The sequence below is a fragment of the Carlito syrichta genome, unplaced genomic scaffold, assembly GCF_000164805.1.
Source record: "Carlito syrichta isolate Samal-C Ts95f unplaced genomic scaffold, Tarsius_syrichta-2.0.1 Scaffold308818, whole genome shotgun sequence".
NCBI classification, from domain to species: Eukaryota; Metazoa; Chordata; class Mammalia; order Primates; family Tarsiidae; genus Carlito; species Carlito syrichta.
In genome coordinates, this window is record NW_007252914.1 from 75,508 (window position 1) to 87,544 (window position 12,037).

Consider the following 12,037-nt stretch of genomic DNA (forward strand, 5'->3'; position numbering starts at 1 on the left):
AAAAAAAAAAAAAAAAAGACAACAACAACAACAAAAAAGGAATCGGAAGAAATATCACTCAACTTTCTCAGCAAAATAGAAGTTATTTCCAAATTACCTGATAAATCATCTAAACGAATGTCTTTTTGACATGAACTTCAAAGGCAAGGATATTTGTTTACGCTTGTCAGGTAATTTGGAACATACACTATGAGAATTATATAAAAGGATAGACAAGAATGATTACTGACCAATCCCAATAAAGTTAGAAATTCTGCTTAAATTTTTTGTATACCCAACACTCAGTTTTATGATTTGCACTAGCACCACTTGGCAGCTTGAAAATAAGAATGGAAAAAGCAAATAATGGGTATTACCCAAACTTGAAGACTGTAGGAAAGATAGAAAGTCAAGGCAGCAGGGTATTATACTGTACTACATGGGCAATGATGGGTAGGGAGGCCAGAGGGGTGCCAGTGTAGAGAAAAGGGAAGGGGAAGATGCGAGTTAAAAAAAAAAACTGAGATATAATCCACATACCATAAAAATCACCATTTTTTTTTTTTTTTTGAGTTGGAGTCTCACTCTGTCGCCCAGACTGGAGTGCAGTGGCCGCTCCCGGCCACCACAGCCTCGGCCTGCTGGGCTCCGGCGATCCTTCCGCCTCAGCCTTCCGAGTAGCCAGAATTACAGGCATGCACTACCACGCCCGGCTGATTTTTTGATTTATTGTAGAGATGAGGTCTCGCTGCCCTGGCGGGTCTCGAACCCGCGGGCTCAGGCAATCCACTCACCTCATCCTCCCAAAGGCGTGGGATTACAGGCTGAGCCACCGAGCCCGGCTAACATCACCATTTTAAGTGTACAATTGGTGCTTGCTTCGGCAGCACATATATTAAGTGTACAATTGATTCAGTGATTTGTAATATATTCACAAGGTTATACAACCATTACCACTAATTCCAAAACACTTTATCACCCCAAAAAGAAACCTCATACCTATTTAATAGTAACTCCCCATTTCTTCCTCCTCTCACTAATCTATTTGGGATATGTTTCTCTGGATTTTCCTGTTTTGGACATTTAATATAAATGGCATCATACAACATATGACCTGACGTGTTTGGCTTTTTTCATTTAGCATAATGTTTTCAAGGTTCATCTATGCCATTTGCATGTACCAGTACTTTGTTCTTTTTTATGGTTGAATAATATTCCATTGTATGGGTACAGCACACTTGTCCATCAATTGATGGACAAGTGTGCTTCCATGTTTGGGCTATTATAAATAATGCTACCATAAATATTTGCATACAAGTTTTTGTGTGAACATTGCTGGGTCATATAATTACTCTATGTATAGCTTTTTGAGGAACTTCCAAACTATTTCCCAAAGTGGCTGCACCATTTTACATTCTCACCATCAATGTATAAGGGTTCCAATTTCTCTACATCTTTGTCAGTACTTGTTATTTTCTGATGTTTGTTATTTTATTTTATTTTTTTGAGTTAGAGTCAAAAAAATCACCCAAGCTAGAGTGCACTGGCACGCTCACAGCCATTGTATCCTCAACATGCTAGGCTTAGACGGTCCTTCTGCCTCAGCCTTCCTAGTAGCCGGAACTACAGACGCACACCACCACACCCACCTAGTTTTTGTGATTTATTGTAGAGATGAGGTCTCACAAAGTTGTCCAGGCTGGTCTCAAACTCCTGGGGTCAGGCAATCCTCTCGCCTCGGCCTCCCAAAGTGTTGGGAATACAGGCTGAGCCACTGCGCACAGCCTTTGTTGTTATTTAAAAAAATTATAGCCATATTAGTAAATGGAGTAAAGGGATATCTAATTATGACTTTGATTTACATTTCCCTAATGACTAATGATGCTGAGAATCTATCTTTTTAATGGGCTTATTGGCCATTTGTATATCTTTTCATAAATGTTGCCTTAGTCCACTCAGGCTATCACAATAAAAGACAATAGATTAGATGAATTAAATAGGAGAAATTTATTTCTCACAGTTCTGAATACTGGGAAATCTAACATCAAGGTGCCAACTGATTGAGTTTCTGGTGAGGGCTCTCTTACTGGCTTTCAGATGACTGCCTTCTTACTGTGTCCTCACACAGCCTTTCCTCTGTGTGTGCACAGAAAGGAAAGGGAAAAAGATAAATCTTTCTCTCTTCCTCTTCTTATAAGGCTTCGAATCTCATCATGAGAGCCCAACCCTCATGATCTAATCTAACCTTGTATAATGCCCAAAAGCTCCATCTCCAAATACCATTGGGTACTGGGGCTTCAACATATGAATTTTAGAAAGACACAAACATTCAGTCCATAACAAATGTCTATTCTGATCCTTGGCCTATTTGTTCTTTTATTGAGTTATAAAAGTTCTTCATATATTCTGGATACTAGACTCTTATCTGTGGATTATCTTTTCACTTTTTTTCCTTTCTTTCTTTCTTTTTTGTTGAGATTTGGGACAAAAGATCTTTTCCCCCCAGCTTTCTGAGGTACAACTGATCTTTTCACTTTCTTGATAATGTCTTTTAAAGCACAAGCTTTTAATATTGATCAAGTCAAAATGTATCTATTTTCCCTGTGGTTGCCTGTACTTTAAATATCATATGTAAGAAAACATCACCTAATCCAAGGTCATAAAGAGTCATACTTATGGTTTATAGTTTTAGCTCTCCGATTTAGGTCTTTGATCCATTTTTAGTTAATTTTTGTATATGATGTCATCTAACCACTTTTCAAATTGTATTCAATGGCTAACCATAAAGTCTACTCAGGAAAAAACATAATGTCCCCTCTTCCCATACCAGCTAAATTTACCACTGCAGGCAGCCAACTCCTCTTATATTCTCAGCTGAGGAGATGAAAGATATGTGGTAATTCAAAAGGCCAGAGTTGGAGCAGTAAGCATCTAGCTGATTACTCAATGAGAAGTGTCCAAAGATTTTAAGCCAAAGCAGGCACGAAGCAGGCTAGCTCCCACACTCTGCTGAATAAAAGCAGTTATATACCATTCAGCCAGGGCATGAGCCAACTCCCAGGATCTGTAATAATAAGAGCTATCCTTTTCTTCCTCTTTCAGCTACCCAAGTCCAAAAGGAAAAGGAATGTGTCAGGGTTGGTTATAAGCCACTGCTGTCCTTTCCATCCCCTTCTGTCACATCAAATCTTGAACATGTTCTCAATAGTGAAGTGCAATTGGATAAATGTAACAGGAAAAGAAGTAAAAAAAATTTAAAGAAGTAAAGAAAAAAGACAGAAATCTGTTATTCACTTCTCTTGGTTTCCAGCTAAACTTTATATAATCTTGGCAAGTGATAGGCAAATCTAAGCAAGAGACTGCTTAGAATATATCAAAAGCCTAAGAATTAAGTGTGGTCTCACAGGGTTTAATGGATAACTAATGACCTATAAGTCCAGACTTCCTTACTTCTAAACTTATTATCTGAGGCTGAGATAAGTCTCTGTTTCCTCATCTCTGAAATAGAAATGATGATAACACTTATGTCTGACCTCTTCCTTAAGAATGAATGAGATCATGTCTACAAAATGAGCTCCTAAGGGAAGAAAGTGTTAGATAAGTTGTGAGCCTCAGAGTTCTTGATCTCGTAAGATATAAAATTACAATAGATTTTCATTCTTTGAAAACAAGAATTTCAGATTTTTTTTTTTAGAATCTTGATTAAGTCAGACATTCAACTCATATCTCATCCTTATGAGTTTCTCATAGAATGTTGAGCAAGCCTGGACTTGTCAATATCTCCAACCCATGAAAAGCACAACTCCTTACTTTCTTTCCCAACAAATTAACAAAGAAGACAAAACTAACCTTGAAAACAAATAAACGAAAAGTCCCCTGACACCACAAGGGTGAAATACAGGGAAAAAGCAAAAACTGAACTATTATAACCATATAACCATACATCAGTAGCAAAGCAGTCTTCCCTGCTTTCAAGGACTGGTACTCTTATCTGGCCTTTGGAAGAAAAAAAGAGGTTGTAGGGCAACCCCTTCGGGTCCCCTTCCAACTGTGGGAGTTTTTCTGTCCTCTCAATAAATCCTGTTTTCTCACTTAAAAAAAAAAAAAGATTGTAAATTTTCTGACTTGGGGAAAAATGCTTAAGCATTTCTTTAAAATAACTGGCCTAGCCGGACTCGGTGGCTCAGCCTGTAATCCCAGACCTTGGGAGGCTGAGGTGAGTGGATTGTCTGAGCCTGTGAGTTCGAGACCCACCTGGGCAACTTGGTGAGATCTCATCTCTACAATAAACAAAAAAATTAGCCGGGTGTGGTAGCACGTGCTTGTAGTTCCAGCTACTTGGAAGGCTGAGGCGGAACGATCACCGAAGCCCAGCAGGTCGATACTGCGGTGGCCGGGAACGGCCACTGCACTCCAGTCTGGACGACAGAGTGAGAATCCAACTCAAAAAAAACTGGCCAAGGCTGGGCTTGGTGGCTTAGCCTGTAATCCCAGCACTTTGGGAGGCTGTGGGTTCAAGACTAGCCTGGGCAAGTTGGCAAGACCTCATCTCTACAAAAAATAAATTAGTCAGGTGTGGTAGTGCCCGCCTGTAGTTCCAGCTACTTGGAAGGCTAAAGTGGAAGGATCACCAGAGCCCAGCAGGTTGACACTGGGGTGGCCATGAGTGTGCCACCGTGCTCTAGCCTGGGCAACAGAGTGAGACTCCAACTCAACAACAACAAAAAAAAACTAGCCAAGCTGCATTTACTAAAGATCTAAATTATGTCAATAAAATAATAATGAGGAGATTTTTAAAAAGATAAAAACAAAGTAAAGGGCTGGGCGTGGAGGCTCACACCTATAATCCCAGCATTTTGGGAGGCTAAGGTGAGAGAATTGCCTGAGCCTGTGGGTTCAAGACCAGCCTGAGCAACTTCTTGAGACCTCCTCTCCACAATAAATCAACAAAAGTAGCTGGGCATGGTGGCACGTGCCTGTAGTTCCAGCTACTTGGAAGGCTCAGGCAGAAGGATTACCTGAGCCCAGCAGGTCGAGGATGTGGTAGGCTGTGAGTGTGCCGCTGCTCCAGCCTGGGCGACAGAGTAAGACTCTAACTCAAAAAAAAAAAAAAAAAAGTAAAAATAATATGAATAGAAAAGTGGCCAGGCACAGTGGCTCACGTCTATAATCCCAACACTTTGGGAGGCTGAGGCAGAAGTATCACCTGAGGCCAGGAGGTTGAGGGTGTGGTGAGCCTTGATATTGTCACTGCACTCTAGCCTGGGCGACAGAGTAAGACTGACTCAAAAAAGAAAAAAAGAAAAGAAAAGAAAGAGACAGGAAAAAACAGCAAAATAGAGATCTATACACATGACTTTTTTATATTCCCCATCTCATCACTTTTCTTTTTCTTTTCACTTGAATAAGGAGATGCTAAGAAGTAACTTCTAGACCTTAGCAAGTAGAACAAACTAAAACAATCACATTTCACTAAATAGATATTTATGATAGAAGTAGTTCTACATAAATAAGTATATACATAAATGGAATGTTACATAAATGAATAAGTATTCAATGCAGACTCATTAGCATACATATTAATATGACATAATGATAATTTTAAACATAATTTATCTACCTTAATGGGCATAATTTTTCAAGGTAAAGGGGATTATTCTACTTGACAGTAGGCCTCAAATGTGGTCTGAGTTGTTTTATTTAATAATAAAAAGGGACTCATTAAGGGAAGAACATAAAGCTATGCTTAAATTGATTTAATAAATAATAACTTTATATTATAAAGGCAGAATTAACCAAAAAGTTCAATTAGATTAGATAATGGAAAAACAAAAAATGAGAGCATCCCTACCCCCAGAAAAAGTCAAGATTTTTAACCCTGAAGTATTATGAGATGTTAATTTCATTGAAAGGAATGGAGACATTACACAGCTAATTAGTTTTAAGAAACCGAACCCCAGCCGGGCTCAGTGGCTCAGCCTGTAATCCCGCGCCTTTGGGAGGCTGAGGTGAGTGGATTGCCTGAGCCCGCGGGTTCGAGACCCACCTGTGCAACTTGGCAAGACCTCATCTCTACAATAAATCAAAAAATTAGCCGGTGTGGTAGTGCGCGCCTGTAATTCCGGCTACTCAGAAGGCTGAGGCGGAAGGATGCCGGAGCCCAGCAGGTCGAGGCTGCGGTGGCTGGGAGCGGCCACTGCACTCCAGTCTGGGTGACAGAGTGAGACTCCAACTCAAAAAAATAAAAATTAAAAAAAAAGAAACTGAACCCAATTTTAGACATGTTACACATATTTCAGAGGAACTCTCAGATGGAATAGAGACAATCAAGCTATTCCATTGGTTTAAGAGACCTATCAGTGATAGAGAGGAAAAAAAATAAGTCTCATCAGTATAGAAATGACAGTTAAAGTCTTAAAAGTAGAAAAGCTATTTGAATTAAATGAAGGGAAGAAAAGTACATTGGTGAATGAATTTTGGGGAAGATCCTCTGGGATACTCAGGAAGCTTCTTGCATATAACTTCATTATAGTACTTATCACGCTGCATTTTATTTGCAGAGCTGCCTCTCCTTCCTATGATTTCCTTGTGGCAAGGCAGACATTCAATAAAAGTTTACTGGAATAAAGGTATGAGTAGTCAGGGACCAGAGAAGAAAAAAAAGAACATAAACCATTAGAGAGGTAAGAGAATAGGAAGGTTACTTTGGTCATTGTTTATTAGTCCAGCATAAATAAAATACCCAGAAATATGAGCCTATTTTGTCCAGGAATTGATCTGAAGTATTTCGGATCCAGAGAAAAAGTATCTTGATACAATCCTGGTAGAACAGGTTGAAGAGTAAAGAAAATGGAAGCTGTTGGTTCTACAACAGTCCAATTCCCCTAAGGGTCACACCTTATTTTAGGCACTGAGAGATATCAGCCAAGTAATGAAGACAACAACTTTAGTTAAGCTGAATTCAGAGGCATACAATTGATATTACATAGATAAGTAACTCTTTAGCAGCCACAAACATGATGAGTAATGAATCAGCTTCCAGAGACTCCCTGATGAAGCTAATTAAACAGTATAAAGATTAGTAAATGGACCAATTTAAAGCAGTTTGCTAATAGTTTAATAGTGTTGCAGGAATTCTAAATAAATAACAATAGTTTTTTAAAAGCATAATTAATGGTACATAAGCCAGGAAGCTAAGGGACTCATATATTAGTCTTGGCCAATTTCCTTTGTGAGCTTCACTGAGTAATTTTTGTTACTAATTAATAAGAATAAATAGCATTATTGAGTGGAAATTAGTATGATTAGCTCTAACAACTGGAAAGAAGACTTAGGCCACAGTTGGCTACTAAATGTATTGACCGTGAGTAAATGACTCAATTTTAGTTGTGTACTTGATTTCCTCTTTATACAAAGAGTTAGTCACCTACACTTTATCACAAGATTATAAAAATAGATTAAATAAATTAAAAACAAAATAAAAATAATATAAATAAAAGAGTGGCCAGAAATCATGGCTCGCATCTGTAATCCCAGCATTTTGGGAGGCCAAAGCAAGAGGATTACCTGAACCCAGGGTTTGAGACCAGCCTGGGCAACTTGGTGAGACCTTGTCTCTACAATAAATTTAAAAATTAGCTGGGAGTGCTGGCTAATAGAATAAATAAATAGATTAAATAAAATTGCTTTGAGCTTTTAAAATAACAGTTAAATTAAAACTAAGTCACTATGACACAAATTGTCTAGAGTTTATGCTAGCATAATAAATAGACAGTTATTCCACATATGATACTCAACTCAATACTCCTCCCTAATAGTAACAATGACAATAAAATCATTCCCTTGTACTTATAAGGCTTTTCAATTTTTGAAAAGCACTTTCACAAATATTAATCAAAGAAGTAGCTTTATGTATCATCTGACCACTCCCTGTACAAGCATATTAAGTATGGGTTTATTTTTCAGGAAATGCTATTTCCTTCCTAGTGCTAATAAATACTTTCTTTTATTTATGTGGATTTTTACTTCTTCCAGAGCACTTTCACAGATATTACCTAGAGCAGGGTATTAGGAATGACCTCTCCATTCTTAGCATCATCCCAAGGTCATAATCCAAAAAAGAGCAAGTAAAAACTGATAAATAAACTAAATGTTTTGAGGAGTCAACCCATGTTCTTGAATTGGATTCAGATCTCCCAAAAGTCTCAGAGTAGAGAGATTCTCCAGGACAAAAGGTGGTTTTCTTTTTCTTTCAGGAATAGGCTTAAGGAGGCAGTAGAATAGAGTGGTTAAGATATCCTAAGTATGGGCATAAGCAGAGAAACCAAATCTATCTTGTTCACTACTCTAACCCCTTTGTGTTGAGCACAAGACCTAATGCATAGTAAATGCTCAATAAACCATCATTGTGATTATTACTAAAAGGAGAACTGTCTACCCAAACTCTCATAAAATCTGTTCTGAAGCCAAGAACAAAAATCTCAATTTTTTTGTTTTATTATTTTTCCTCCACAATTACTGTTTGTGTTTATTTATGTATTTATTTAGTGTGTTTGTGTTTGTTGGTTTTTGTTTTTGTTGTTTTAGAGACAGAGCCTTGCTCTGTTGCCCAGGCTGAAGTGCAGCAGCACAATCATAGCTCACCGCGGCCTCAAACTCCTTGACTCAAAGGATCCTCCCACCTTAGTTTCTGAAGTAGCTGGGCCGTAGGTACACGCCACTATACTCAGCTAACTTTTGTCTTTGTTTTTTTGTTTTCTTTTTTGTTAGAAACAAGGTCTCAACCTCCTGCCCTCAAGTGATCTTCCTTCCTTAGCCTCCCAGAGTGCTGGGATTACAGGTGTGAGCCACACCTGGCCCACAAATACTGTTTTCAAATGTGTTCATACCAAGCAGAACCTAAAAAAATTGGAAACAGATCAAAAGTAGAAGTCTATTAAAAAATCCAAGGATACAGGCTAAGCACACAGTGGCTCAGACTATAATCCAGCTCTTTGGGAGACCCAGGTGGGAGAACTGCTTGTAGCTAGGTGGTGGAGACCAGCCTGGGCAACCAGGGAGACCTCATCTCTACAAAAAGTTTTTAAAAATTAGCTGAGGGCAACCCTCTTGGGTTCCCTCCCCCTCTGGGAGTTTTTCTGTCTTCTCAATAAATCCTGCTTTCTCACACACATACACACAAAAATTAGCTGGGTGTGGTAGCACCTGCTTGTGGTCTTACCTACTAGGGAGGCTGAGGAAGATCCCTTGAGTCCAGAAGTTCAAGGTTACAGTGAGCTATACCACTGTACTCCAGCCTGGGTGGCAGAGTGAGACACTGTCTTAAGAAAGAAGGAAAGAAAGCAAGGAAGAGAGAGAGAGAGAGAGAAAGAAAGAGAGGAGGAAGGAAGGCTGGAGGGTGGAGGGAGAGAGGGAAGAAGGGATCCAAGGTTAGGGTTAGGGTTAGGGTTAGGGTTAGGGTTAGGGTTAGGGTTAGGGTTAGGGCTAGGGTTAGGGTTAGGGTTAGGGTTAGGGTTAGGGTTAGGGTTAAGACTGGGATTATAGGCATGAGCCACCAAGCCCAGCCTAAGCAAGCACTTAAATCCCCATTCTTAAACTAAAAAATTACTTCAGAAAATAAGTTTCAAAAGGTAGGACTGTTTCCTATGGTTGTGTCTTTAGGGTATTCATCTGGTAACTGAGTTGCAAAAACAGTTTCTTCTTTTTCTTTATCTGATCAAGATAAAGGAAGGTACTTTGACTTATGCAATAATTGAGTTGCTAGAAATTTGAATAAATTAAAATTTTTAATTGATTTGCATTTTAAGAAGCACTAAAAACATTTATCTTTAAAAAAACCCAGTGGTAATATATTTCATAAACATGTATTTTCTAACATACCTTTCTAATGTAGCCTTTTTTTCCCATTTTAATGCACAACATGTTTTCTTAAAGCAAGGACAAATGTAAGTTTTTAAAAATCTACTAATATTCCAGATTTAGGTGGGAAAAGTTTATTTCAAAAAATTACCTTGTGGTCGGGTTCAGTGGCTCAGCCTGTAATCCCAGCACTTTGGGAGGCCGAGGCAAGTGGATTGTCTGAGCCTGTGGGTTCGAGACCAGCCTGGGCAACTTGGCGAGACCTCGTCTCTACAATAAATCAAAAATTAGCTGGGCGTGGTAGCATGCGCCTGTAGTTCCAGCTACTTGGAAGACTGTAGCGGAAAGATGGCCAGAGCCCAGCAGGTCGACACTGGGGTGGCCGTGAGTATGCCACTGCACTCCAGTGTGGGCAACACAGTGAGACTTCAACTCCAAAAAAAAAATTACTTTGTAAAATTTGTAAATTAACAGTTCATTAGGAAAAGATAAGCTATTGGATAATTTTTACCAACCAAACAACCACAGAAGATAAAAGTGAAAGCATAGCAGTTCTCAGATCATTTTGTTCTCCTTAAAATAAATGCTATGGCCTTTGAATTGTTGATTATTCTTAAATAAAGGGAAAGATGAAATCCTTAAAACCAAAGTCACCAAAAGTTCCTAAATCATACCAATTTTGGCACAGAATGTGGAAAGCAACATTAATACTAATCAGTCATTCACAGTGAAAGCATTCTCCACACATTCTTTCTTTGAAGTAGGTAGGAACAAATACTTACTAACGTTTTTATTTTACATCTGGGAAACTGTTGCTTGAAGTTATATGGAGAGTATTCAGAAAAGCTAGGTATCTTGTCAATTCTATACAGTTTTATACATCATCTTTCAGTAGAGTAGCCAGATAAAATTCAGGATAAAGTATTACATGAGACATACTAAAACATCACTCATTGTTTATCTGAAGTTCAAACTTAAGTGAGTGTCTGCTATTTTTATTTACTAAATCTGGCAACCCTGTCTTTCAGTATAAGTCTGTTTCAGAAAATACCAAATTTGTTGCCAGGAAAAGATTTGATCTCAGGGAAGTTGGGCAATTCTTTACCTTTCAGGAACTTCTTGAGGACCATACCACCATAAAGTCTTCCTGTACAAGAAACTATAAGAAACAGAATACAAAGAAATATCACAAATAAGACAAGTGAATGTTATAGAAGGATTAAAATGGGAATCTAAATATCTGCCTATAGATATAGAACAGTAAAAAAGTAACCACTACTAATGAGTTCATAAAAACTGAAGCTCCAAGGAAGGACTATGGTGTTACAATAACTATTTGGGGGCAGAATAACTTCTTAGAGATAACAACCAAATAGCAGCAGTCTTTTCACCTATATTCCACACCTACCTACAATCAACACTAGGACTGCTTCTTTGCGTGATAATATACCAGATAGAAAAAAATTATAAAAAGACTGCAAATTGCAGCTAGTAACTGGAACATATCATGCCAATATTCATATTCCAGTATAAGATTCAATTAAAATTTGGCCCTTCTTTTAATCAATTTTACTCCTAAATAGAAATACTAAACTATCGGGTAAGAATTATTTGTACTGGTCAGGCTCAGTGGCTCAGCTTATAATCCCAGCACTTTGGGAGGCTGAGGTGAGTGGATTGCCTGAGCCCACAGGTTCAAGACCAGCCCAGGCAACTTGGAGAGACCTCATCTCTACAATAAATTAAAAACTTAGCCAGGTGTGGTAGCGTATCCCTATAGTTCTGGCTACTTGGAAGGCTAAGGCGGAAGGATTGCTGGAGCCTGGCAGGCTGACACTAGGGTGGCCATGAGTGTACCTCTGCACTCCAGCCTGGGCAACAGAGTGAGACTCTGACTCAAAAATAAATAAATAAATAAATAAATAGGAATTCTCTGTGCTTAGAGTTCTAATCATAAACATTAGTACCTTTAGAGCAATAATTATTTGGGGTAGAGGGTAAATAAGGAAACAGGTACCTAAGAGGGGTACAAAACATCAGAACCACCTAGAGGCTTTTTTTCCCAAACTGAACATGCCATTCCCCAGAGGAATGTGACCCCATAGTTAAGAACCTAAGAATCACTACAAGGGAACCAATGGAAGTATGTCTATCCCTCAGAAAATGTGTATCCTCAGGTAGAGACAAAAGGTTAAGAATC

At 38.6% G+C, this 12,037-nt stretch overlaps 1 protein-coding gene across 1 annotated transcript in view; it reads right to left on the bottom strand.

Moving 5' to 3' along the window:
* CUNH11orf80 (chromosome unknown C11orf80 homolog) overlaps positions 1–11,283 on the bottom strand; it is a 74,376-nt gene extending 63,093 nt beyond the window's left edge. Inside the window, exons 1-2 of the mRNA XM_021716454.1 lie at positions 11,229–11,283; positions 10,943–10,996 (exon numbers count right to left, since the gene is read on the bottom strand). Coding sequence (XP_021572129.1) covers positions 10,943–10,967 — 25 coding nt within the window. The 5' untranslated portion in view covers positions 10,968–10,996; positions 11,229–11,283. The remainder of the gene's footprint in view (positions 1–10,942; positions 10,997–11,228) is intronic.
* Positions 11,284–12,037: the final 754 nt, after the last annotated feature.